This window comes from Cheilinus undulatus, linkage group 2 (assembly GCF_018320785.1).
Source record: "Cheilinus undulatus linkage group 2, ASM1832078v1, whole genome shotgun sequence".
Lineage (NCBI taxonomy): Eukaryota > Metazoa > Chordata > Actinopteri > Labriformes > Labridae > Cheilinus > Cheilinus undulatus.
In genome coordinates, this window is record NC_054866.1 from 49,760,628 (window position 1) to 49,788,471 (window position 27,844).

The following is a 27,844-nucleotide window of genomic DNA, read 5'->3' on the forward strand; positions in this document are numbered from 1 at the left end:
GGAGTTTATGAGATTGAACAAAGCACAATATAAATTTATCAGTTCAGAAAAAGTCCTGTTTACAAAGTGAACACAAATACTCTGAGAAAATTATTTATTATTTATCACCCCCTAGTGGTTCCAACGTGTAACTACAACAGAAAAATATATAACTTAATGCATCTGATTTCGCAACAATTTAAGCGGCAGCTATTTAGCAGCCAGACGTGTCTGCCTCCAAGTCTTTCAACTTTCTCTTAAAAGTGTCCAGTGAGATTAGTTCATTGAGTTTCCACTATTTCCAGGCAGAGGGAGCAGTAAATTTAAACGCCTTTTTTTCCCAGTTCAGTTCTAACCTTTGGGACTGACAGCAAATAAAGATCCTGGGAACAAAGATTATAAGATCCTGTATAAAATTGTGAAATACAGAATCACAATACTTCATAGAGAAAATATTATAGTTCATTTACAGAAAAAAACGCATAAACAGGTAGTGTTCAGCGGAAAACACGGTACCATCACTGGTTCAAGGCTTAATGTGAAGCTTTCATTTTCGTCTATTTTACTTTAAAGGAACTGACCGGAAGTAAGCATCTTCTTAAATGATCGAAATTGATTTATTTGGTGAACTTGTCCGCCGTGTCCGCAAGAGGGCAGAAAACTCTGATATGATCAGGCACAAAGCACGTGTTTGTCTTATTCGACAGCGGTTCATAACTTGACACTCTTTGATATGTACATTTTTTTAACATCATGAAACTTTAGTATGTTGCAGCGTTCAAGTGTGCTTATATGTCGAATTGTAAGAACATCAAATACAGACTAATAATGTTCAGAAAACTTGATAAATGACTCACCAACTTGTAGATTTTGTGCCACTTGCACATCAAAATCCGTCTTGTAAAAAATCATTTCATGCATACAGGTCTTCCAAGGTATTATCCTACACAGGACTGGGCAGTGCAGACTACATAGCATCATAGCCCTAATAATCTGCTACCATTACTAAGAAACATGCAGATCCGGTTGAGTCTGGGATAGTCCTCCTCCGTGCTATAATTTATCGGAGCATTAACTTTTCAGTTACAAGATCTTGCCGTGACAAGGAATTTGCCTAGCTTGACGTTAGCGTCAAGCAAATGCAACAAATTTTCTTTCCTTTCCTCTCTGTCCGCTAGAGGGCAGCAGGCTCTTGAGAGCGCTACTACTTTAATAAACTATAAAAAGTTCATGCTACGTCAATATAACTATTAATAACTATTAACCATGACAATAATGTAAGAAAATGGTACCCTGGAGACTGTACAGACTTTAAACACCACCAATTCATTGTGATGTTGATGTCATTCTTCGTGACCACAAGGGGGCAGTAATCGTGTTGCTAGAGGTGTTAGCTGCCAGCTCCACTTATGTAAAGAAAGAAACGACAACCGTTGAAAATATCCGATGAAAACTGTCAAAATAAAACAAAAGAGTTCAGCCGTAAGTTTAAAATTTTCATGCTGAAGAGTTTTTTTACCATCTCACATTTTTATTTGCTTTCTAGTTCACCGATTTCAATAATGCCGAAGATCGATCTTTTTGAAGTAGTTGGAGAATTAGTTTGAGGAGAAACTGGTCGCAGAATTTCATGGTAACAAAATAAAGTGTAACCGCTAACGTTAACGTTCAAACGAGGAAGCCAAGAGAAAGCTAACTTCAGTGACTCTTTCCAAGGCCAAGAGCACTAAACACGAAACCCAAATGTCTCTTAGCACAAATGTCTGGTATGTTGTCTCCATTATTATGTATTACAAGCCAACCCAACAAGGTTAAAAGTATCTTTAATGGACGCTGGCCGTCTATTATGTTTGTTATAAGCTAATCACTGTAGTCGCTGTTGCTAGCTTGACTTAAAGCTGGATCAGATTCATCCAAATTGGTTTTGGCTTATTTGACTGATAAAAGCAGATATTAAAACAGATGTCTCCTCATAAAATCCATCATCTACCTTCTTTCTCATTATACAGCTGACCGTTAATTTTAGTGCCTGTGTGACATATGACCTTTGTAAATGTAACTTTAAACAGGTTATGTTTTTGTTATTCTTTTACAGAAAAGTATAGATATTAATAATGTACCGTCATTCAGACAAAAATATTAAGATAGGGTTTTTTGTCCCTATCTCCCTGCCCATAACCAAACAACTGTCAGAATGGCTTTAAGAGGAGTGTATGGTGTATTTTCAGTCCATTAAGTAGTTGATGAATTATTATTAACCTCAGCTCTTTTCCGAGCATATTTCCCTTTTTTGTCATGTTTTTGTTACCTTTAAATTGTGAAGCTGCAAAGTCAGCCAGACTGAGGCTTTTATATTTAGAGACACAAAAAGAGGAAAAAAGCTCATGTCAGAGCTCAGGAAGAGAGAGAGAGAATCCACATTGTTTCTGACCCTGACACTTTCTTTACTCTTGTCACATCTCTGTGTTTTCAGGGGGCAGAGACCAGGAAGCGTTCGCCCACTCTCAGCAGTCAGTTTAAGAGATCTCTGGAGCTGCTGATGAGAACTCTGAGCGTCTGTCAGCCTTTCTTTGTCCGCTGCATCAAACCAAATGAGTACAAGAAACCCATGGTGAGTATCTGCACTTTGACTACATATTTTACAGAAAACTACTGTATTGCACAAAATATGTGTACCTTGTACTGGAGCTGCAAAGGAAGCTTAAACCACTTGTTTTTTTTAGCTGTACGTCTAACTGCTGTTAAGAAAAACATTGTTTACATTGCTGTGCCAAGTTTTAGAAGTCCTATGCAGACATACATCCATACATTTTATTTTCCCACAATATTTTTGTTCATTTGTCTCATTATCTCAGGATAATAGTGCTGATTTTCTCACTATAAAAAGTTAATTTTTTGAAATTTTTTAGGAAACAGCTCATTACAGAATGTGGCATTATAAAGATCTTTAGAAAATAACTAGAATGTATTGTTAATAAAAGGAAAACCAGGTGAAATAACATTTTTGGATGTATGTCTGTTTAGGGCACCCATACTTATTCAATTCCTATTTGTGAGAACATTGACATTTCAAAAAGCTCTTTTTTACTCATTGTTTTAACCTCTACGTGTTGTAAGTATGTTTGATATTTATCTCTCTCTGCACCTTCCTTAAAACAAATATTACAGGCATTAATTATTAGTCTTTGACTTACAGATTATTAACTTAACACAAGCAAACATGAGTTATATAATCGTATCACAAGCTTCGTTTAGCTTGTGAAAATGAAAAGATGAGAAATATAAGATGAACGCAATTATAACCTCTGGACTTTTAAGTCAAACACAGCAGGGAGGATGACATGACAACCTGTGACATTCACGCCTGTCCCGTTTGTGTAGTTGTTTGACAGAGAGCTGTGCGTGCGACAGCTGAGGTACTCTGGTATGATGGAGACCATTCGGATCCGCCGTGCAGGATATCCCATCCGCTACACCTTTGTGGAGTTTGTGGACCGTTACAGAGTGCTCATGCCTGGAGTCAAACCAGCGTACAAACAGGTAGAGTTTAACTCTGTGACTGTGTGTTTTGTAGAGGGTAATGTTTTTTCCCCTGTAAGTTTAGTCTGAAAAGCAGATTCATCAGTAGCATATGGTGACAATGACAGGTGCACACATATAAGCACTACACAGACATACCAAGCAATAACCCCAAAATCTTTATATGAAAACATACCAATGAAAATATTTGATGGAGTGCTTTTCATATTTAACTCCTATTTAGTACTGTATATGTTGAATAAACCAATAATTTTCTTATTGCTTATCTCCCTGTGACACCATGACAGTGATGGTTTTCCTTTATCAGGGTAGATTTAGTAGATACTATCAAACATCACAGAATGTGGAGGAGTATTGAACAGAGGCCTGTTTTCTCTCTGATGGGGTCTACTTGTATCGCCCTGATGCACAGGGGCCCATACTGCATACTGTGTTTGTTTGTACATGTGTGCTTGTTATGATAGAGAAATTTCCCTTAGTACCTAATGTGTGACTGTGTTTGGCAGTTTTTCCCACAATCCATCAGCTCTCTGTTTTCAAAGGCCCCCTTTATGTTTTGATTCCCTCCCTCCCTCTGTCTGTCTAGAGGTCCATTTTGTGTTCATGTGCGTATAATGATGTAAATTTTAGGCTGCAGATGGCCCGGCAGTTTCTCGCACCCCATGTACTCTATGACCCAGGTTCAAGTCCAGCCTGCGCCTCCTTTCCTGCATGTCTCACTCCCACTTTCTCATCCATATTTCTGACTCTATCCACCAACCTCCTCTCTAAATACATGCATAAAAAGCCAAAAATGTGGTCCAGTTCTGATCAAACTGCTGCTGAACTAAAGCTACATCTGAGCTAATTGCTACATCAGTGGCTGCCTTTGCTATCTGTCTCCAGTGCAGCTTATCCCCACCCATCGCCACTGCCTTGTTCTCCTGAAATGACGCTGATTGGTCAGGTCTGTTTTTTAGGTCTGGCACAAACATTTTAGATTAAAGCTTTGCCAGATGGATCTGCCTGATAACAGATATCCATCCGCTTTATAAGGTTATTCCATGGATAGGGGCACGATCTAGCCATGGTTAAGCCACCTTTGCCCCCACTAAACTTAGTCTTTGTGAATTAAAATATGAAAACTTGTTGATTTTTGCCTTTCAGAAATCTTGCAGAAGTGTTCTTTGTTTCATTTGTCCCTCTCACCCATCAGGAGGACCTGAGAGGAACCTGCCAGAGGATTGCAGAGGCCGTGCTCGGCAGAGATGACGACTGGCAGATGGGAAAGACCAAAATCTTCCTAAAGGTACTCCTGTGACAAAACTAATGATGGGGTTCAACCAAAGAGATTAAATTACATACTATTACTCTGTTTTTATAATTCACTTTCTTTCCATTTCTAGAACTTAATTAACAGGGAATACTTTGACAGTTTTCTATCAGATAAGGCCTTTAAAATATATGGAAAAGATAGATAATATCGAAGAATGAATACATCCTTAATACAGTCTCTCCAATTATTATGAGCTCAAATCCAATTAGAAGGATCCAAAAGATATCCAAAGCAGCATTCATTCTCTTTTTTTATTTGGGTGTTCATCATGCAGATGCTCCCATTTCATATCTTTCCAAATTTTCTCACCAGTAAATGAATGTTTCAGTCCAGTTTATCCGGTTAAATTTGGTTACGAGCTCCAGTAGCAGACAATGAGAGGGCTGGGAGATGATGTCGGAGGATTTGTTGATGCTGGAACAAACTGGTGGGAGTGTTTGGGATCAGCTGAAGGGAGAACATATTACCATGGAGGAGGCTGTGTTTCCAGCTCGCTTATCTGCTGACAGGAAGCACTGTGTTTTTATTTCCTGCTGTGTATGAACGTTTGTCTGTGAGAGAAAGTCCTGCAATGAGACTAAATGTGTTTGAGTTCCCATGAAAGTGTGTTTCTGATATTCGTACAGCATATGTGCGATCATGTCTGTGTTTGGTTTCCTGCCTTGTGTGGACAGTTGCTGTCCTGAGGTCAAAAGTCACTGGGGAGACACATGCATTAACTGATTGCTGCAATATTGTGAAAGGAAATATCAGCTGGTGATTTTTCAGGCTCAGCCATTTGTTTTTACAGTTTGACTCCTGTATGATGCTCCCTTTTCAAATCTGATGTATCTTCTCTATAATCTGATTGTGGGCTGTGTTTAAACACAATCCTGATTGTCTGTGGTTAGTGGTTAATGAAATGTGTGAGCGCCATCTCTCCTCAGATGGGATGATTCAGCTGCTTTCTACCACAGAAGAGACGAGAGGACACTCAGATAACGTACACTAGAATTAGCTAACTTTACGGGCTCTGTATCAGTGTTTACATACTGTTGAAAGGTTGGGTGTGTGTTGTCAAAGGAGGTGGGATACAACCTTGTATGCTTTAAAGCAGTGGTGCTCTGCTGGTCTAGAATAAGGACCCAACACCTTCTTAACAGCAAATTTCAACCCTTTTTTTTACATTTCTCAGTCATAACTAAATGTTTTAATGAGTATTTTTTCTCATTTTCTTAAACCATTCCTCTTTTACAATGTGGTTTTATTAATATCCATGATATATCCATGATTCTTACAACACTCATCATTGTATTCTGTATGACAAAGTTGGTTGGTCCTCTGTGGCACAAAGGCATGATAAACACTTGTATGTTTTTATCTATAAATCCCTGATTGGTCGCACACCTTCTTATATAACATTTATGCTGAACTGGACCACTGGACATTTTAATATTCCCTTTACTGACTGTTAAATGCTGCAGGTTCCAAGAGTTTATTCTGAATTTGGGAAATCTGCTTTTAGCATTTATGCTCCCAAAATGTGGAACAATTTACAGGAAACTCTCAAGATTGGCATTTTAATTTTTCTTGGGCAATTTAAGGAAATGCTCTCAAATCATTTCACCACAGTGTGTGATTGTTTTAACTGAGCATCATTCTTCTGTTTGTTCTGTTTTTTGTGTCTGTTTGTATGTCGACATCATTGTTAATGAGGGAAACCTAAATGATTTTCGAGACTTAAGTAAAGGTTAAATACATAAATAAATAAATAAATAAATAAGCACAGCTACAAAGAGAGCAAGAGGTGCAAGAACTCTGCAAGGACCAATAAAAAATTAACTTACAATTTACAACTTAGAATATAGTTTAAAACAGAAAAAATGAACAAATTACTTGCCAATTTATTAGCCAATAAAGTCCATGTATGTACCATATAGCAGTCAGAACATATCTACAATAGAGGCACATGTACTGGATAGTTTATACAAAAGTTGTTTGGGGAGAATGTGCAGTTGGGCCTATTTTGTTAGGATTTTATCAATACAAACAATTCAGTTTCATAATTTTTTACAGCAGTGTTCCACTACTTTGTGTCAGTCCCATGGGAGCTCAGCTTCTCTTAAATATAAGGGGGGCTCCAAGGAGAAAAGGGTGGGAACCACTGCCCCTGTAGATATTACTTAAAAACATGTGCAAGAGACAATCTCATAAATATAGTCACATAAATTAAAACGACTTGAAGCTTACTAGACAGTTCTGTTCTGATCTTATTCTGTAGTTAGAAAATCCTCATCACATTATTGCAGGATCCTGAAGGATGAAGGGTTTCCACAATGCCAAAATTAACTTATACCATGTCAGCAAAATCAATCCTAGGACCCCAGTGTTTTGATATGATGTTTCAGTCATAATGGAGTAGATAATGGAGATTATGTCATAGTAGAATCTATGATACCTGAAAGTGTTGAGGTGTTGAACATCTTCAGGCTTGCCTATTATCTGGCTAAAGCTGTTTTTAGATAAGACACTGCTCTCTTCTGTTTTTAAAGCTAATATCTGTCCAGTCTAACTGCTCAGCTGGACAGGAAGAAGAACAGGAAGTAAAAATTGCAGTGGAGTGCACACAGGGCAGCACCCACACTTCCCCCTCAGGATGGATGGGCACATCAGGAAGAAGGGGGAGATAGGAGAGTTTATGTTCTTTAGGGGTGTTTTAGTGAACTCTGAAGCTGCCAGATTAGTTTGAAAATTTCTCTCGGTGCATTACTCTATCGACAAGCCAAGCAATACTCAAGTGGTTTTAGGAAATTCATATTCTCAACAAGTCTGCAATAAAATCTTCAAAAACAAAATCAACTATCAAAAGTGGTGAACACAAAAGAGCAACAAAGAAAGCAGGAAAGACCACTCTAAAAACTGAACAGACCACTTTGAGACAGCTGCAGACCATACATCTGAGATGCCGTCTAAAACTTTTAAAATAAAATTGGATTAAACTTCTGTTTATGGTTAGGATAAAGGTTAAAGTAAAGGTAATAATGAGGAAAAGTTAAAAGTAAAAAAGCTGACCTGCAAAGCCAAGTAAACAGTCTGTTTACAGGAAAAAATCTCATCCTTCATGAAAACATTCTAACACAGCAAATGTAGTTTATACAGTTTGCTGCAAAAGATACACAATGTATCTAAAGCTGCCTCATGGCTAATTTAGCTTAATCGAAGCTCACATAGCTACTATGTAAGCTACATAGCTGCATTCTCTATGTAGCTTAGTTAGCTTTTAGCTTGTTGAAGCTCATGTAGCTAAAGCTAACTTTACTACATTGGCTTAAGTAGTATTGTTAATTAGAGTAGCTATGTTAGCACAAGCCAACAAAGCTAAAGCAAGCCACTGTTTATGTAACCACTTTTTAAAGTAGTTAGTCTATAATGTTTGCAGTGTGGTTATTTCATGAATGTAGCTGCCAGACTTTATTTATGAATACTAACAAAAAATCAATCAGTTTAAAAAAAAATATATAATTGTGTTTCTGTAAATTACGGCCTTTTTGTCTGAAGTAGATGGCATCTCAAATGAATGGTCTGTGAGTGGCTGTTAGAGATGTTCATTCTGCAATCAGACTGTCTCGTGGGAATCAAGACCATCTCTAAGGAAATGTCAGGGAACATAAAAATTTTGTTTAATGGTTCATAAATATGCCCTTATTAAGATTCTTCCATGACTGAAACTGTATGCAGTTTTTATTAATATTTCTCTTTCCTGCCATGTAGGATCACCACGACATGCTGCTAGAGATAGAGAGAGACAAAGCCATCACAGACAAGGTCATCCTCATCCAGAAGGTGGTTCGAGGATTCAAGGACAGGTAGATTTAAAAACCTAAATCTAGGTTCTGTATCGAGTCTGGAAGAAGAATTGACAGGGCATCTGCAAACATAGAACTGAAGATTTCTTAAATTCCTTCCTTCAGATCAAACTTCCTAAAAATGAGGAAGTCAGCTGTATTTATCCAGAAGACGTGGAGAGGATATCACTGCAGGAAGAACTATGGAGCTGTGAGGACACACTCACACTGAATATGAAATCATTCTCAATGATGCAACTTACTTTAAATAATTCAGTGTTACCTGAAAATATTAAAAACAAATACTTTTTTTCCTTTTCTCTTGCTGTTTGTCCGTCTTTGCAGATGCGAGCAGGTTTCTCTCGACTTCAGGCTCTGGTTCGCTCCAGGAAGTTATGTGCGTCCTATCATGTGGCTCGTCAGCGAATTACGGGCTTCCAGAGTCACTGTCGAGGTTTCTTAGTGCGCCGGGCGTTCAGACACCGCCTGTGGGCAGTTATCACCATCCAGGCTTACACCAGAGGAATGATCGCCCGCCGGTTGTACAAGAGGCTGAAGGGAGAGGTATATACAGATAAACAACAACTGACTGAGCTTTAGCCTGAGATGTTTTGTTTTTCCTCTACAAAACTGGACTTCTTTCTCTTTCTCTCTCTTCAGTATCGCCGGCGGTTGGAGGCAGAGAAGATGCGTCTGGCTGAGGAGGCCAAACTGAGGAATCAGATGTCTGCGAAGAGAGCGAAAGCTGAGGCAGAACGCATACACCAGGTAGGAGTTCAGCAGTGACTTATGGACATCACTACTTCTTTTAAAGTGCCGACACCCTTATCTGATCATCACATTATGAAAACTCCGGTATTTTAACACAATCTTCATATTTTAACTTTCTAGGAGCGTTTAGCTCAGCTGGCCAAAGAGGATGCTGAGCGGGAGAAAAAGGAGAAGGAGGAGGCTCGTAAGAAGAAGGAGATGGTAGAGCAGATGGAAAAGGCCCGTTTGGAGCCTGTCAACGACTCCGACATGGTCGACAAGATGTTTGGTTTCCTGGGGACAACAAGTTCTCTCCCAGGTCAGGAGGGACAAGCCCCCGCTGGCTTTGAGGTGAGACAATAAGGTTTTCCTCTCATTTTATGAAATCAGAATTATTTAAGAGAAAATATCTTTTTTTTTTTTTTTTAAGTTGAAGATTTAATAGGAGAGAAGAGCATTGTTTCATTACTACAAATCAGAGGCTAAATCTGTTTTCTCTGCAGGATCTGGAGCGGACCCACCAGGAGCTGGAGGAGGAGGACCTGGATGAGGCTCTTCCTCTGCCAGAAGACGATGATGAGGAGGATTTATCAGAGTACAAGTTTGCAAAGTTTGCAGCCACCTACTTCCAGGGCACCACCACGCACACATATGTCCGCAGACCTCTCAAACAGCCTCTGCTGTTCCATGACGATGAGGGAGACCAGCTGGTAGGTCACCTTTAACCTCAGAGCCCACAGCAGGCCAGCCAGGGCTTGACAGATGTGCAGATTTATGCAGTCTGAAGATATCTGGCCATCTAAATGTATCTGGGTTTCTTCTTCGTTTGTTTCAGGCTGCTTTGGCGGTGTGGATCACTGTGCTGAGGTTTATGGGAGATCTGCCAGAGCCTAAATACCACACAGCCATCAGTGACGGGAGTGAGAAAATCCCAGTCATGACCAAAATCTACGAGACACTGGGAAAGAAGACGTACAAGAGAGAGCTGCAGGCGCTGCAGGGAGAGGGAGAGGTAAGGAAAGAAGGAGAGAAAAAATGATTAAACCAAGCTCATCTGGAATGAATCTACCATCAATTATCACACTGATCAACACTGGGCAGAGTCAGAGTTTCTGTGTTTTTCTGCCAGCAGACACCTCACTCTGACAGCGTGAAGAAGAACAGTGTCCGACACAAACTGGTGTCCCTCACCCTGAAGAAGAAATCCAAGATCACTGAAGAGGTGAGACAAATGGAAGGAGGAAGTTAAAAAAGCTTCCTAACATTGCTAGTTTCATCTGCAGGTGTTTGTGCAGAACTAGAGAACTAGAGTTTATTCTTTCCAGGTCACCAAGCGTCTCAATGATGGGGAGTACAGTCTCCATGGCAACAGCATGCTGGAGGACCGGCCAACATCCAACCTGGAGAAACTTCACTTCATCATCGGCAATGGGATCCTGAGACCAGCACTGAGGTACAAATGTAGAACCAAAGACAGGATCTCCAAGATGAAGATTTAACAGAGAGAATGATTCTTGGATAAGCAGGGTGTCTGCGTTCTTTTAGGGATGAGATCTACTGTCAGATCTGTAAGCAGCTGAGTCAGAACCCATCTAAGAGTTCTCATGCTCGCGGCTGGATCCTCATCTCTCTGTGCGTCGGCTGCTTTGCCCCTTCAGACAAGTTTGTCAAGGTCTGGACATCCCAAACCACAATAAAGCTAGATGCATGTATTTGTACACAACCTTTATCCCTCGCTTCTAGATAAAATGTGTTTTTAATTTTAACCTGATGATGGAACCTTAGAGATAAATACCTTTAAATATTCTCTTTTTTTTTTCTTACAGTACCTGAGGAACTTCATCAGCAGTGGTCCACCGGGTTACGCTCCATACTGTGAGGAGAGACTAAGGCGAACGTTTGTCAATGGGACGAGGACACAACCTCCGTCCTGGCTGGAGTTACAGGTACACAATATCCCACATATCAACATGATTTTAATATGTTATGACTGTAAGGTCGTTAGTTTAGTAAATCAGCTTACTAAAGCTTCTTTATTAATTTCAGTTTATTAAAAACATGTTTATTCTTATCTCTGAATGTTTCTATTCAAAACTTCACTGCACTGTAATATCTTATTCTTTAAAACACATGATTGTCCTCATCTTTGTAGATATTAGAATTTACCAGACATACAGACTAAAACTTACAAATTTAACATAAACACATGCAAATACAGTTTATATTTCTCTTTGGCAAATCACAGAAGCAACAGGTTACATGTTTTTTTAAAAATAGGAACAAGTCCATGATGTATTGTATTTAGGGATGCATGTTATTATCAGTGTGGTATCGGCAGATATCAAAACTTCTGCCAATATTTACATCCAATATTTTGCCCTTGTATTTCAGCATATATCGACTGTAAATCTTGTCCATATATACCAATAAATTAGAGGAGTTTTAGGCTGAACCAACAGACCTATGTCATTTGAGATCTTTATCTTTATTTATCCTCATTCTTTAAACTTTAAAGTGTTTTTCAAGGACTAAAGTTTGTTTCCTTGGTCATCCTCAAACCTTAAAATGTGTCCAAAGGACTGAAATTTCTTGTCCGAAAAGCATATTTAAATATCGGTATCGATATCTGTATTGGCTATAATGAATCTGTAAATATCAGCATATCAGATATCAGCAAAAATCCAATATCATGCATCCCTAATTGTATTTAATGAAAAGACTCCAACATCAAGTTCTATAGGACAGTAATTTGATTTGACAAAATAAACAGTTTATACCCTGAAGGCAATGATCTGCTAAATCGATTTACTTTTAAGTTTTTTTGTAATTTTTCTTCAGGCCACAAAATCAAAGAAGCCCATCATGCTGCCGGTGACATTCATGGATGGTACGACTAAAACACTGCTGACAGACTCTGCCACCACAGCGAGGGAGCTCTGCAGCGCCTTATCAGACAAGGTCAACCTGAGGGACCGCTTTGGATTCTCCCTTTACATCGCTCTGTTTGATAAGGTGGGCACACAAACAAACAACAATAAAGGTGGTAAACCCCTGCCACTAAGAGTAGACTGATTTAACCTTGGTTTAAAAGACGTGATAGCACAAATACTATGGGGTGTATTCAAGAACCTTACAGGTCTGACACCCCTCTCTAAAATCTTTTCAGAAACTTTCATAAATTAAACTTTTGATTTAAACTCACTTTTTAAATTTTATTTTTATGGGTTAATAATGAATTACACACTTTATAAAACCCAATGAGCTGTGTGGAAAAGTCATTTTGGTTTCTGTGTATAATATTTGTAGTCAGATAGATCAGTGGTTCCTAAAGTGGGGGCCAGAACCCCCAGAGGGCTCGTGAAGCAGTTTTGGGGGGGGGTCGCGGGATGCTTTCCTAAAAACAAATAGAAGTTCAATATGATTTTATTATTATATATTTTGTATATTGTTGTAAAAAAAATATTGTTAAAAAGACCATCCATCCATTTTCTATACCGCTCAACCCATTGGGGGTTGCGGGGTTGCTGGAGCCTATCCCAGCTGTCATTGGGCGAGAGGCAGGGTACACCCTGGATTGGTCACCAGTCAATCACTGGGCTGACATATAGGGACAGACAACCAAGCTTGTTAAAAAGACCTCAATGTAAAAATAAAAACTTAGTTATACATTTAAAATTAAGACATTTAAAATTTGTTTGTAGGGAGCCACCAACTCATAACTGAACCTACTGCTTACCCTAACACAAAGAGAAGACTCGGAGTGACAAAGGTATAAAAAAAAAGAAAAAAAAAATCAGATTGCCAAAGAAAAACTGTGATACTATTGACTGACATATCTTTAAACAACAGAAATAAATCTGAGATTTTAAAGTAAAGCACTAAGTTTAAACCCTGGTAATGAGGTTAAGGTATACCGCCATAGTAAAACCAAATAAAAATGTTGTTGCAGAACTATTAGTAGTATGTCTGTTTTCCTTCTGCAGGTCTCATCTTTAGGCAGTGGAAACGATCATGTGATGGATGCTGTGTCTCAGTGCGAGCAGTATGCTAAAGAGCAGGGAGCTCAGGAGAGGAATGCCCCCTGGAGGCTGTTCTTCAGAAAGGAGATCTTCACACCCTGGCACTGTCCCTCCGACGACCAGGTCGCCACCAACCTCATCTACCAGCAGACCGTCAGGGGCGTAAAGTTTGGAGAATACCGCTGTGACAGGGTGGGTTTTGATGACTCTTAGCACCCAGACCTTTCATATCATTGCAAAACAGCAGGGGTGAAATTATGCATTAAGAACCCCAGTGCATCATCAAGTCACCCTTTTTAGCCCCCACATGTTTACAGCACTTTTTTCTTGATTTATGTAGTTTATTTAGAGATGAATTTCTGGTTTTGACTTTACACCTTATTTAAATCTACTTTAGTGAGGGTTTTTTTTTTGCAGTCAAGCAATTCAAATCTTATCTGTCCCCATCTCTCTGTGTCTTCAGGACGACCTGGCAGAGCTGGCCTCTCAGCAGTATTATGTGGACTACGGTTCAGAGATCCTTCTGGAGCGTCTGCTCAGCCTCATCCCCTCCTACATCCCCGACAGAGAGATCAGCTCTGCCAGGACGGTGGAGAAATGGGCTCACTTCATCATGGCTGCTCACAAAAAGGTACTACAGTCAGTGTTAGGATCCTAATCCAGGGTCAATTAATCATCCATCAGTGGAGATTAAAGTTGAACTTACTACTTTTAATTGACAAAATACATGTCCCCAAACTGTAGTCATGACACTTCTAAATAAAATCACTCAGACAAACTGCTCATGCTTCCATCAAATCTAGAATGAAAAATCAACCCAGCCCCAAACCCCAGCAGCATTTTTAGTTTTCTATGATAAGTTTTTTAATTAACTCTAAATCTGCAGCAAATGGCTGTCTTCTTCAGTTTTAAACAATATTTGTTTATCTACTTTTCTTTATTTCTTCCCACATAAAAACATCTCTCTGTCTGCTCAGGGCATCTACACTCAGAAAAGGTTTGACTCTCAGAAGGTGAAGGAGGAAGTGGTGGACTTTGCTCGGCACAAGTGGCCTCTGCTCTTCTCCCGTTTCTATGAAGCCTTCAAATTCTCAGGTGAGATTTTAGAGCTTTGTTTAAACCCATCACAGAGAATTTACAGATGAAAAACCAATCACAAAAAATACTTCTGGAGTTAATGAGGTGGATTGACAGACAAATATACATTCATTCCTTGAATTAGACAATAAAGATGGAGATTTGCATGATGAAGTCAGCCTACATCAAGTATCTTTATTATTAATGCTGATAAATAAATAAGGAAAACTAGCTGTGGGAATAAGAGAGGCAACCCTAGCATGCTTAATCATACAAATAAACTAATCACTGTATACAGCTGTATTTGTGGCAGTGCACTTATTTATAGATGGTACAATTTATCAACTTTTTAACTCTGCAGTCTTTTTCAAAAACCTTTGTGGTGGTACAAACAAACTACCCAAGACATATTGTTAATTTTCTCTGTTTATTTTTTACCTTTACCTTTAGGTCCAAGTCTGCCTAAAAACGACCTGATTGTTGCTGTTAACTGGACCGGGGTTTATTTTGTGGACGAGCAGGAGCAGGTCCTCTTAGAGCTCTCCTTCCCAGAAATCACAGCAGTTTCCAGCAGCAGGTGAGGCATGCTGGGAGATGTAGTTACTCCTCCTCATGTTTCCTTCACTAACTTTCCACAGTGTTGGCGTTTATCTTAGTGGCTTATTTTGATTCCTGTACTTATACAAAATTAAATTTTCTTCCCTTAAACTTGCCACTTTTTCTTCCCTGTTACTCTTTCAAGTCCATAGTCTTACGCAACATAGCCTTTTTTTTAAGTCAGTATCAGGAATTTAACTAGAGGAAAAAAGGAAAATAAGACTTTTTGAAGATCCAGCCAAACACCCAAAAATCCTCTCCCTGGATCTTCAAAAAGTCTTATTTTCCTTTTTTTCCTCTAGTTAAATTCCTGATACTGACTTAACAAAAAGGCTATGTTGCGTAAGACTATGGAATTGAAACCCATGTTTCTTTGATGACATTAAAGATGCATGTAATTAAACATCAGCATATTTTGTTGTTTAATGTGGGAGAACTTTGTTTCTCTCAGGGGAGGAAAGCTGCAGAGTCAGAGCTTCACTTTGGCCACCATTAAAGGAGACGAGTACACCTTCACATCCAACAACGCCGAGGACATCAGAGACCTGGTGGTCACCTTCCTGGAAGGACTGAGGAAGAGGTCCAAGTTTGTGGTCGCACTGCAGGACAACCCAAACCCAAGTAAGTCTCAACAGTGCTGCCATTGTTTTTATATTGGCTTGATCTTGTAATGTTTTTTTGGATTCAATTAACAAAAAAAGAAAAAAAATCATCTGTAGATTTGAGGATTTAAATATATTTTGTTGTTTTTAAGCTCATAATGTAATAAAAAAGTAACAGAAATTATTTAAGAAGATGCCAATGAATCGTCTCATCACAGAACAAACTGTTTCCACAGCAGGTGAGGAGTCAACATTTCTGAGTTTCCGTAAAGGAGATCTGATCTTGTTGGACCAGGACACCGGAGAGCAGGTCCTAAACTCTGGATGGGCTCATGGAGTCAATGAAAGAAGCAACCAGAGAGGAGATTTTCCAGCTGACTGTGTTTACGTCCTGCCCACCATGACCCGACCACAGCAAGAGATAGTGGTGAGAGTTGAAACAACTTGTAAGAGCTTTCGTGATGACGAAAATCTTCACAGCACTGACCTCTTGGTATTCTTTTTATTTTTTTAAATGACCTGGAAGCAGTGTTGTTTGGTTTACAGCAGTAACAGTTGTGTCTAGGGCTTTCATTCCAGATTTTTCAACTTTGATGCAATTATATAAAAATCAAACAATAACAATACCTGAATTATCACCACAGTGAAATACTGAAGTACTGGGGACATACTGTTGGGGGATTTCTTGTTTCTGATTTTCTGAAAATGTAGGCAAACTCCTGCATGTTTTCTTAATTGCTCAAATAAATGGCCCTTCCAATGCATTTGTGCAGTTAAGACACTGCAGAACTTTTGTTTAAGATATAAAGCTTCAGTATTATTTGATACTATCAATCAGAAAAAATAATGATTTTTTAAAATTAATTTTGTCAAAAATGATCAAAGTTTGATTATGTTTGATTCTGATGTAATCTAACAAAACAGGCGCTGGTTACCATGACACCAGACCAGCGTCAGGAGTCAGTTCGTGTTTCACAGCTCGTCATGCCAGAGACCGATGGCAAGATGAAACCCTACACTCTGGAGGAGTTCTCCTACGATTACTTCAGGTACAAACACGCACGGGCTAAACAACAGAGGAGTATAGACACAAGTAAACACGGATAAACAAAAGTGGAAGGTAAACTACTCTGTAATCCAATCCGCTAATGCACAACAAAAAAGTAAAGGGATTCAGGTTTTTTTAATTGTCTCAGATGGTGTTGGCCCATGCCCCCATGTCTTTCTTAGTTACGAAGTATTGTCAGAGCCTTTCTAGGAGCTAAAACATGCAGGAGGTCAGGGGTTCCCAACCTTTTTTCCGTGGAGCCCCCCAACTTGTTTCAAAGACAAGCTGACCACCCCCAAGAACTGAACAAAAAAATGATGGCATCATATTGTTGCCAAAAAACAACATCCATTTATTGTTTCATGGATAAAACCCTAAAGAAGTGAACCTTCACAGGTTTTCCTTACTAAAAGACCATTGTTTAAACTGTTTATCAAGTGCTTTATCATGATTAGTGGGGATGCTGAGCATCCACACTATTGATATTTTTACTTAATCTTTGCAAATCTAATCTTGACAAGCTTAGAGCAGACAGAGCCTCACACCCCTGTCTTAGATCATTGGCACCCCCCCAGGGGGTCCCGCACCCCAGGTTGGGAACCACTACAGTAGGTAAATCACACCGCCAAGGAGTTCTCTGTCAAAACAACAACAAAAAGATGATGAGTACAGACGTGGTGCCCACCTCCAGCTATCTTCAGTGCCTAATTTTTGTTTTAAGTTGACGGCTTGGTTCAGTAAAAACAGCACTTCATATGGTGTATATATTAAACAGTAAACCACCATTATTGTTTCATGTATGAATTTCACATAATTTAGGAGAAAGCTGTTAAAAGTGTCCTTCCTGCTTAATGTTGCATGCTCTATGCATTCTGGGATCACTTGCTCCTTTCATCTGGCTTTAGCAACAGTTTAATTTACTCATTAATGTTCTGACTCCTCAATCAGTCCACATTTTTCTCACACAGCTTTATAATCCTGTAGTCTAAATTCCATTTTTATCCTTTGTTCAGCCCCATAACCATGTTATGAATGTATCACACTCCCTCCAGGCCTCCTCCCAAACACACCCTGAGCCGAGTGATGGTCACTAAGAATCGTGGGAAGGACAAGATGTGGAGCTGCACCAGAGAGCCACTCAAACAGCCTCTACTGAAGAAGGTCGTCAACCACGAGGAGCTGGCTCAGGACGCCTGCATGTCCTTCATAGATATCTTTTATTGGACTTTATAGTTCTAAAATGTTTGCACCGTTGCTTTGCCAGACAAAAAGAGGGCACGCTAACAAGGTCACACAGTAACTAAAAATATTTGTTTTTGTATATTTAAAGTGCTTCCAGGATGCAGGAACAAAGCATCCAGACAAAGCTGAAGAGAATATGTTCAGTGGTCATACATCCACATACTTTAAGGATGTTTACTTCTGTTGTAATGCTGTTATGGTTAATTTATCCTTGACCTATCTCCTACCTGTCATGAAGTATATGGGCGACTACCCGTCCAAACGAACACGCTCAGTCAATGAGTTGACAGATCAGATCTTTGAAGGAGCGTTAAAAGCCGAACCCCTGAAGGATGAGATCTACTGTCAGATCATCAAACAGCTCACCGACAACCACGTCAAGTGTGTAAAACGTCTTATTAGTGAAAAATAATGGAAATAAAAGACGGTATCCGAAGTTCATTTTCTCTTGACTTCAGTAGGCATTAAAATGTTGAATATGGGTATGTGTCTCTTCAGGTACAGCGAGGAGAAAGGCTGGGAGCTACTGTGGTTATGTACTGGTTTGTATCCTCCTAGTAACGTGCTGCTGCCGCACATCCAGCGCTTCCTCCAGTCCAAGAAACAACATCCGCTGTCTGGAGACTGCATGCAGAGGCTGCACAAGGCTCTACGGTAACAATTAAGACTTTGGTTTATGTATACTTTTCATTTATTTTCTATCAAACTCATAATGAAACAACCTTTAGGACTTGCTCTCTTTTTATCTTTGTTGTCATGACAACAGTAATGGGTCCAGGAAGTATCCCCCTCATCTGGTGGAGGTTGAGGCCATCCAACATAAGACCACCCAGATCTTCCACAAAGTTTACTTCCCTGATGACACAGACGAGGTGGGAAATAAAACACAAGTAAGAGCTACATCAATCAACAGAAGCGGGTTGAAAATTTTAGATTATGACTGAATTTTGCAGGCTTTTGAGGTGGAGTCCAGCACCAAAGCAAAGGATTTCTGTCAGAACATCTCAACCAGACTGCTGCTCAAATCCCCTGAAGGCTTCAGCCTGTTCGTCAAAATCTCAGACAAGGTCAGAGCTCAGGGGTTGTCTCAGTGTTTAAAAGAAAATGAAACCCTGTAATCTGATACTGCTTATGCAGCAGGCTTATGTAGTAAAAGATGGGAGATGGGGATATTAGAGACGTTTGTAAAAATAGTGTCATATTCCCCTTAGGACGCCATTACCATAAAAATGTTGAGGTGTTTTTTTTATCTTAACTAAACATCTACTACTACTGCTACCTTGTTTTTGAGGAATCCATTTGTCTTAAATTAACCTCCTAAACCCTATTGTATCATATTTGCTACACACTTTTGTGAGATGTCTGTCTAATCAACACGATCAATAATTTCCTTAAAAAACCTTTTGAATACAATCTGCTAAAATGGTAAAAATGCCCTCCAGTCGATTATCAATTGCCAAAGATGCCTAATGCATCAGATGTGATATAGAAAAATATATATGAAATTTGATGACTTTTTTTTTTTTTTTTTTTTTTTTTGTGTTTTTGGATTTTGGTAGAGGGTTAAATAAGCACTCAGTTCCAAAAGAAACCAAATTTTTTAGCTATTATTTGAGTTATCAGGCTTTAAGGGGTTAACACTGTCATTTAAGGTATTTATTCTTCTTGTAAGTTGTTTTGGCCTAGTTTATCTTTTTTTAGAATCATGATATGAATTTGAACAGAAGTCACATGTTAAAAACAACAAAAGTTCTGCTCATAAAGCCTTTTATCTTCCCAATGAATTTCAACTAGAGCAACAGAAAGACATTGTATTTGATGTTGGATTAAAAAAGTCCATTGTCACATGGTGTCCAGTGGGATTTTAAACAAGAAAAGAGATCAATGACATCTATTTTATACTGCAGCTAAAAATGTAGTCTTCTCTGTAAACTTCAGCTGATTTTTCTGACTATGGTATGGTTTTATCCATATGTCTGCTTCTGCAGGTGATCAGTGTGCCAGAGGGAGATTTCTTCTTTGACTTTGTCAGACATTTGACAGACTGGATCAAGAAATCTCGACCAGCTAAAGATGGTTTGTGTTGGCTTTAGTGAAAGATAACATTTTTTAAAAATACAAAATAAATTGATGAAATAAGGATGTCTGATCACATGTATCCAGGATGTCACCTTCCTCTTGTCCTCCCTGCAGGAATTGTTCCCTCACTGACCTATCAGGTGTTCTTTATGAAGAAGTTGTGGACTAACACAGTTCCAGGGAAAGACTCCTTTGCTGATTCCATCTTCCACTACTACCAGGTCTGTCATCAGAAGAAAATATTTTTCTACTGAGATCTTTTGATTTAAAACTAAGCACTTATCCTCCCCCTCATTATCTTTAAAATAGGAGCTTCCTAAATACCTGCGTGGCTACCATAAGTGTTCCCGAGAGGAGGTTTTCCAACTTGCAGCGCTCATCTACCGTGTAAAGTTTGAGGATGACAAATCCCATTTTCCTACGATTCCCAAGATGCTGCGGGAGCTGGTTCCTCAGGATCTTATACGTCAGATGTCTCCTGATGACTGGAAGAGGGTAAATTTGCTATGAGCTGTACAGAAATTTACAGCTTAGATTAGGGGTGTCAAACTCAAGGCCTGGGGGCTAAATCTGGCCCGTGGTACAGTTACACCTACCCCGCAAGATCAGATCATATTCTTATCATAACTGGCCCTAAAACATGAGGTCTGCAGGTTTCCTCCAGTATAAAATGCAAACTTAACCATGATGATATCAAATATCCTTAAGTCATAAAAATGTGGAAAAAAGTAAAAATAATTAGATAAAAAGAAATATGGGAAAAGAAATTAATTTGTTTTTCATTTCATATTTTTAAATTTTTTGGAATTTTATTTCATATCTGGACCTTTTACATTTATTATTTTGACTTTTTGTCTCATATTTTGACCTTTTCAACTTACAATTTTGACTTTATCTAATGTTTTGGCATTTTCAATTTTTAATTTTGACTTTTATCTCACATTTTTACCTTTTAGGTTCACAGTTTTAAATTTTGAGTCATATTTTTTTCTTAAAAACATGATTGTGACTTTCGTTTTTATATTTCCCTTTTAAAAGCAGTATTTTAACATCTTATTTCATGTTTTGACCTTTTGAACTAACAAGTTTGACTTTTTATCTCAGATTTGAGCCTTTTAACTTATTATTTTGACTTTTTAAATCTCAGATAATTTATGATCAGTGCTCATTTTTTCCCCATAATTTATTACTGGCGAAATATGAGGTTGACAGTTTGGTAAAATCTGGAACCTGTTAGGCTCTCAGGTTATACCTCAATTTAGTGAGTGATTATGACACCCCTGGCTTAGATGATCAAAGTGATTAAGGATTAATGGATCAATTAGCCGCAGGACACTAAAATCACTTTGCTGGGATTTTTTTATGAGTGAACAACATGCTTCAAGTTCACCAAATGTGAAAGCTACATGCTTAACACCGTGTTTGCTCACAGTTTAGATCAAAGTGAAGTTGTTTTCAGTGTGCAGTGGTTAATTTCCTTCCTAACTGTTTATTTCTGTAGCCGACTGGCCCCTGAGACGTAGGTTGCCTGTGCATGGAGAGTTGTACTTGTTATGTTTAAAAATCCACTAATTTTTGTAGCCGACTAGATGTCATGTTATCAAAGTGGTTACTGTATGCATAGACACACTGACTCTCATTTTTAGTATTAATTAATCAAGGGTAAAATATAAAAGAGATTAATCCAGGATGTGCTTGCATCTGTGTGTGTGTGATGATTGCAGTCAGTGGTTGCATACTTCAACAAGCAGGCTGGTAAATCAAGAGAAGAGGCCAAACTCATGTTTCTGAAGATCATCTACAAATGGCCGACATTTGGCTCTGCCTTTTTTGAGGTCAAGGTAAGCACACCTGATCGTGTCACTGAGAAGTCTATCCTCTATGCTTTCTGCCAGGAGGCTCCTTTTATTTCATCTAAATGCAAAGGAAAAGCCTCAAAGCAACGATAACCCCTGACCACATCTGACGCGCATTGACGTCTTTGCATTTATTTAATGTGTCTTTTATTTATATTAGCAGTTCATCCTCATGATACCTCAGGTAAAATGTATTTCATTTTCATCAGAAAAGGAAAATGGTTGAGAAATAATTTACATCTGCTGCTCCACAAGTGATACAGTAGCTTGATGTTGCTTAAATCGATTGTTTGGTAATTAAAGGAAACATATCAACAGAACAAAACCTTTTTTGAGTCCTCCATGTGGGACTCTCTTTAAAACAAGCTATTCCCACTGAATTTATTAATCTATTTAATTTTTACTGTTGAGGAACAAGTACGAAGCAAGTAAGCGGTTGCCACGCACTACAGCGTTTATAGCTGTAATAACTGTGCTAACCAATGAGCAGCAACAAGCAAGCACTTCACCAGGGTTGCCAAATGAGACCCCCCCCCCCTTACTGGTGTTTAGTTCATTAGTCCCAGGATATCTCCAGAGGGCTGAATATTGATCTCCAGAGTTCCAGAGCCACCATGACAACACTCAGACATTATTTATCTTACCTACCCTGCTACAGTGCAATCACAGCCTAAAGTACATTCCTGCTTTTATAAGACCCAGGCTCCGTACATTCAAGATCCAGGTAATGACAAAGCTGATACCACATACCTGAGCCAATAGCCCCTAATAGACCCTACAAACAAAACACAACTTTTCCTGGTACCAACATCACACTTGAAAAAGAACTACAATGATATGGGCCATGAATATATACATTAGGAGTAATAACTACATACATTTTTCTTTTGTTTCCAGCAAACCACAGAGCCAAACTTCCCAGAGATCCTGCTGATTGCCATCAACAAACATGGAGTCAGCCTCATTGACCCCAAGACAAAGGTAAACATGGCTTCCTCTTTTATCACCAGTCTAAGGGTTTGTTTTGTAGCAGCAGGATCTTTATGCCACCAAATCTGACCCCTTCAGTCAGTCAGAGCACCTGCAGATGAATGAGGCTAACTCCTCTTTATGTGTCTGTGCAGGACATCCTGACCACCCACCCCTTCACAAAGATCTCCAACTGGAGCAGCGGAAACACCTACTTCCACATCACCATCGGCAACCTGGTCAGAGGAAGCAAACTGTTGTGTGAGACCTCGTTGGTAGGTGGCAACAACACAAAGAAGTAACTAGTTTAAATCTCAGATAAAAAGCTCTGTCAAGTTATAAAAGAACACCAAGATTAACACAAAAACAGCTGAGTAAAGATAGTATTGAGAAGGTGTAAAAACACCTGTTGCCTGCTCTACAACGAGGCAGAGAAGTTGTAAAAAATGAAATGTATTTCATAAGATTGAAGATATTAAAGGTTTTGTTAAACTGATTGATTTTCACATCTGCAGGGCTACAAGATGGACGACCTGCTGACATCTTACATCAGTCAGATGCTCACCACCATGAACAAGCAGCGCTCTGGGCGGGGCCAGAGCAAGTGAACTTCTTACTGGCAGGAGGCCGCGGAGCTCATCAGGCTCTTGCGCCCAATTGGCCAGCCCTGCAGCTGGGGGCGGACCTTTGCCCATCAGCTGTGGAGGATGAGCCGCACTCCTTCTGCTAGCTCAGAGGGCTCTGGGCTCACCGGGGAGAGTTCAGCTGCCAACAGTGACGATCCCGGAGAAGGGCCCAGTAACCGATATCCCAACAAGTACAACTACTACTACGATGAAGACGAGCCGTCCAGTGAGGATGACTACCTCTAAAACACCAAAACTCTCCGTCAAGAAGGTCAGAGTCTGGTTTAATAGTCAACAAGAGGATCTGTGTGTACAGAAATGTTGTTTTCAGTCAGTTCTGCTGCTATAAACTCCCTACATGACTGATTCACATCCAACTGAGGAGACAAAGTCTACTACTGCATGAACATTTGAACATTTTAGGGACCTTTCAACCAGATACAACAATAACCCATTAGCTCAGTAGCCATCATATGAGTAATTAAATCAATTAACAACAATATTATACTGTCAGGCAGCGCGCTACAGTAGTTGGACTATTCAGTCCTTCTTTTTATGTCAAAAACTTGCTGTCAGATCATGGTAATTCTGTATGGAAAAAGTAAAGATGTGAAGTAAAACATGCACTTAAAAGATAATTGTATGCCTTACTACTCCATCTAGTCTCCCCTCTTTGTTTCACCAGTATCATTGTGAAATAATTATTTCAAATAATAAATATTTGTGTTATTAAAAAGGTCATAAAAAGTCTAGTTTAATGTAAAGTTGCCTTATTTAAATGGGGTGAGAACTGGAGAACCTCTAAAAGTTCATACAGTAAAATGAGCATTCAGCTCCAAACACAAAATGTTAAATCAGAGCACCGAATACTGCATTTACTCTGAAAGGAATGTTTTTGTTTGAGATGTAAAATGAACTTCCCTGTGGCAACATAAGTTTCAACCCTAGATGTTTTGTCACAACTTTTATAAGAATTTAAAAAATAACAATGTTTTCATCCATCCAATGTCTGTGATGGTTTTTTGTATGCGTTATAAGAGTTTTAGAGAAGCTTTAAACATTCCCTTTTTTTTTTTCTTGCCTACAGGATATAGAAATGTTGCAAAAATAAGGCATTTTCATCTTGCTACAGACTCATGTAAAAATTTATTTAGAAAACAAGGTCAGAAAACGTTTGAGATTTGTGTTGTTGATGAAGGGTTTCAAGTGTTTGTTGTTTTTGTTTGAACATTTTTCACCAAGAATTGTTGGTTTATAAAAATAATATATTTCTCATGCCTTAGGACCCAAATTATTTAACTAATGCTGCATTACCAACCTCATCCCACTGATTTAAAACTTAATTTATGTGAGAAACACTAAAAAACAGATCTGCTGGCTGTTTAGGTCCTACTCCATAAATCTGCTATTTATAGCATTTATTGTTTTTATAGTGTTATATTTTTTAAGACCTAACTCATGTTTACATTACTTTGTTAATGATGTAGATTATTTATCAGTGGTTTGTGTTTAGGTTTTGATTTAATGCCTTAATATTTCTCAGCTTTCATGAAAAGTACACGCTTTTAGTGTTTCCTTTATTTTCATTTCAAAGTTTCTTAACTTTAAGAGAGCCTCTCTAAAAGTCCTTGGTGGTTTTAAACCGGCGAGGCCGTCCACCTCTAAGACAAAAAGATCAACAGACTAAATGTACATGTAAACACTCATCAGCCACTTGTTCAATTGTTCATTAATGCAAATATCTAATCAGCCAATCACAGCAGCAGCCAGTACATTCAGGGATGTAGATATGGTCAAAGTGACCTGATAGGGTTCAAACTGAAGAAAACAGGTAATTTCTTTGACTAGAACTATGACTAAAAATGTGAGTTGAGCAGCTTTTGTCCAAGAAGAAAAAAGACTAGATCTAAAATCGATCTTTAGTGACTAGAAACTTTGACCAAAAGTCATTTTTGTTTAGGCAAGGGGACTAAATAAGGCTAAAACGTAATGATGTTTTCCTCAGACATTAAAAATCCTAGATAGGAGAAAGCACACCCTGTCAGGGTGAATCTGGAGCTCTTCTGCCTTACATGTGTAGAAAGCAGGGACTCCAGGTTTTGTAGGGTGCGTGGAACGTACAAGTGTGATTTGCACACCACTAGTATGTAAGGACTTCTTATGGACTAAAACTGAACTAAAACTTGATTAAAACTATAAAGGATCAATATGACTAAAATGTAACTGGTATGTAAATCTAAAAAGTGAGACTCAATTTAAAATATCTGCCAAGATCAACACTGGAATAAAGGTGTTTTACTTGGAATGGTTATTGATAGTCTGGTGGTGTTACATTTTGTTTCCACCAAAATCTGACCTTCTTCTTGAATATGGCAGCAGAAATCATCTATTGGACTCGTCAGTCCAGGCAAGGCATTTTTCCAGTCTTCTACTGTCTGGTTTCTGTGAGTGTGTGTGAATTGTAGCCTCAGTCATTCCCACCTCTGCAATCAACAAAGCATTAACCCAGTGAACTGCCACTCTCTCTGGAAATTTTTTCTTTTTCCCTCCATTCTCTGGAAAATCTAGACATGGTTATGCATGAAAATCCCTGTAGTTCAGCAGACTGATTGGCTGACTAGATATTTGTGTTAATGAGGAGCTGAACAGGTATAAGTTAGAAGGTGTTTAGTAAGTTTATACATCCAAACATATGGTGAAGTCTGAAAGCACTGGGAAAGCTATAGAATGGACCTTGTCTATCATGCTAAATATGCTTTTTTTCTATTGTTACAAATGCAGCTTGTATTACACTGTGCACTTACTAGTTTTGGGTGCACATAAGTTGTCAAAATTTCGCATTAGACTTTTGTCCTCATAGTTGACAAAATTACCAGACTGACTTTGTACCTACATGATTTAGCAGCGAACTGTGAATCATTCAGATGACTATACAAATCATCTTAATACAAATCTCCAAATTTGCATACTAGGCTGTTATAAAGACTCAAAAACTTGATTCTACTATGCAAGTTAAATCTTCCAAGCCAAGTTAAGAGGCACATTAAAATGTAAAGATATTTCTTTTTTGTCTAGGTCTTGACTTTATGCAGAAAACACACAGTAATGATAATCAAAATCAAAAATCAGTTTTTATTTAAAAAATGTCTTCTGAGAGATGATGTTTTGTGAAATCCAGATGAACAGAAAACATTTTGAAGTAAAATGCTACTTTAAGAAATCAAAGTTTTGACATAAACTTGTTTCATGGATTTATTTTCTTACAAATATGCCTGTTATTAATGACACTGAGGTCTCAGCTGCAAAGTTTGTTTTAAAAGCGACTTCTTTATACTGCAGTCAAGGGTCCTTGGAGAGTAGCAAAGACATGGGGCATCCAAAATTTAAGCAATGATTATCTTTGATTTTGAACCTAAATACTCAATTTCTGATCAAAACAGCTAAATCTGATCTTTTTGAAATGGTATGAGCAGTTGTTTTTGTAATATATATGCTGTGGATAGGTCCACTGAACTTGCCTAGGAGGCTAGCACTATCACTGCTAATATAAATGACTTCTTGGTAGGGCCCATTTACTGGGTTTCTCAGGGGCCCCACCATTTCTGTGAGCTGGAGTCAGACCTGACTACACACTACTATGGTTTTCACTGAGCTGAATCATTTAATACATTTCATTTATTCAGTACAAATCCCAGCAGTCATCCTCTGAATCATAGGTCTTTTCCTAAACAACAGTAAAGTGAGATTTTGGAAGAATAAATGGGAAATGTTTATAAGTAACACAGAGTTGACCTTCACTTTTAGTCATCAGGTTTAAAAAGGACTCAAACTTCAACCATCAAAAAGAGAAAGAAAACTTTCAGATGTTCCATAGATATTTATAAATTGTCTTATTTTGTTTTTTTCTGTTATTGTGGTTAAACTGTCATCATGAATTCTGTGATTTCTCTGTGTAAAAGTTTATTTGTATGCCGACCTTTAGATGTCACTATACTTCATCTGTTAACCTGAACTGAAACTGTTTTTTGTGTGATAAACAAATACACTGATATTTAAACAGTGCCAATCCATTCATACATTTATGTTCTTTGTTTATTTCTCTGTTAAGTAATGCAAACTCCTATTTATCCTGCTTGTTTATTTTTATGGGGGTTTATTAGTTCTTATTCTTCATATAAACTCTGTTTGTGTTGTTTTTAATGTCTGTGTAATGTCAGCTTTGACCTTTGTTTAATAAATACATAAATTCATTTGGATTTGGCTGATTTAAATGACTGAACACACACACACATATATATATATATATATATATATATATATA

At 38.4% G+C, this 27,844-nt stretch overlaps 1 protein-coding gene across 1 annotated transcript in view; it reads left to right on the plus strand.

Moving 5' to 3' along the window:
• Nucleotides 1-27,779, plus strand: part of myo7aa (myosin VIIAa) — a 73,773-nt gene extending 45,994 nt beyond the window's left edge. Inside the window, exons 17-50 of the mRNA XM_041807595.1 lie at nt 2,453-2,590; nt 3,361-3,519; nt 4,715-4,807; nt 8,585-8,679; nt 8,785-8,869; nt 9,004-9,222; nt 9,319-9,426; nt 9,550-9,759; nt 9,912-10,118; nt 10,244-10,420; nt 10,538-10,630; nt 10,734-10,861; nt 10,954-11,080; nt 11,235-11,354; nt 12,247-12,420; nt 13,392-13,619; nt 13,891-14,058; nt 14,405-14,522; nt 14,955-15,081; nt 15,553-15,722; nt 15,940-16,130; nt 16,628-16,752; nt 17,804-17,961; nt 18,221-18,374; nt 18,492-18,647; nt 18,760-18,865; nt 18,947-19,060; nt 19,982-20,069; nt 20,187-20,293; nt 20,382-20,567; nt 21,797-21,913; nt 22,826-22,909; nt 23,053-23,172; nt 23,413-27,779. Of these exons, the coding sequence (XP_041663529.1) occupies nt 2,453-2,590; nt 3,361-3,519; nt 4,715-4,807; nt 8,585-8,679; nt 8,785-8,869; nt 9,004-9,222; nt 9,319-9,426; nt 9,550-9,759; nt 9,912-10,118; nt 10,244-10,420; nt 10,538-10,630; nt 10,734-10,861; nt 10,954-11,080; nt 11,235-11,354; nt 12,247-12,420; nt 13,392-13,619; nt 13,891-14,058; nt 14,405-14,522; nt 14,955-15,081; nt 15,553-15,722; nt 15,940-16,130; nt 16,628-16,752; nt 17,804-17,961; nt 18,221-18,374; nt 18,492-18,647; nt 18,760-18,865; nt 18,947-19,060; nt 19,982-20,069; nt 20,187-20,293; nt 20,382-20,567; nt 21,797-21,913; nt 22,826-22,909; nt 23,053-23,172; nt 23,413-23,505 (4,743 nt within the window). The 3' untranslated portion in view covers nt 23,506-27,779. The remainder of the gene's footprint in view (nt 1-2,452; nt 2,591-3,360; nt 3,520-4,714; nt 4,808-8,584; nt 8,680-8,784; nt 8,870-9,003; nt 9,223-9,318; nt 9,427-9,549; nt 9,760-9,911; nt 10,119-10,243; nt 10,421-10,537; nt 10,631-10,733; nt 10,862-10,953; nt 11,081-11,234; nt 11,355-12,246; nt 12,421-13,391; nt 13,620-13,890; nt 14,059-14,404; nt 14,523-14,954; nt 15,082-15,552; nt 15,723-15,939; nt 16,131-16,627; nt 16,753-17,803; nt 17,962-18,220; nt 18,375-18,491; nt 18,648-18,759; nt 18,866-18,946; nt 19,061-19,981; nt 20,070-20,186; nt 20,294-20,381; nt 20,568-21,796; nt 21,914-22,825; nt 22,910-23,052; nt 23,173-23,412) is intronic.
• Nucleotides 27,780-27,844: the final 65 nt, after the last annotated feature.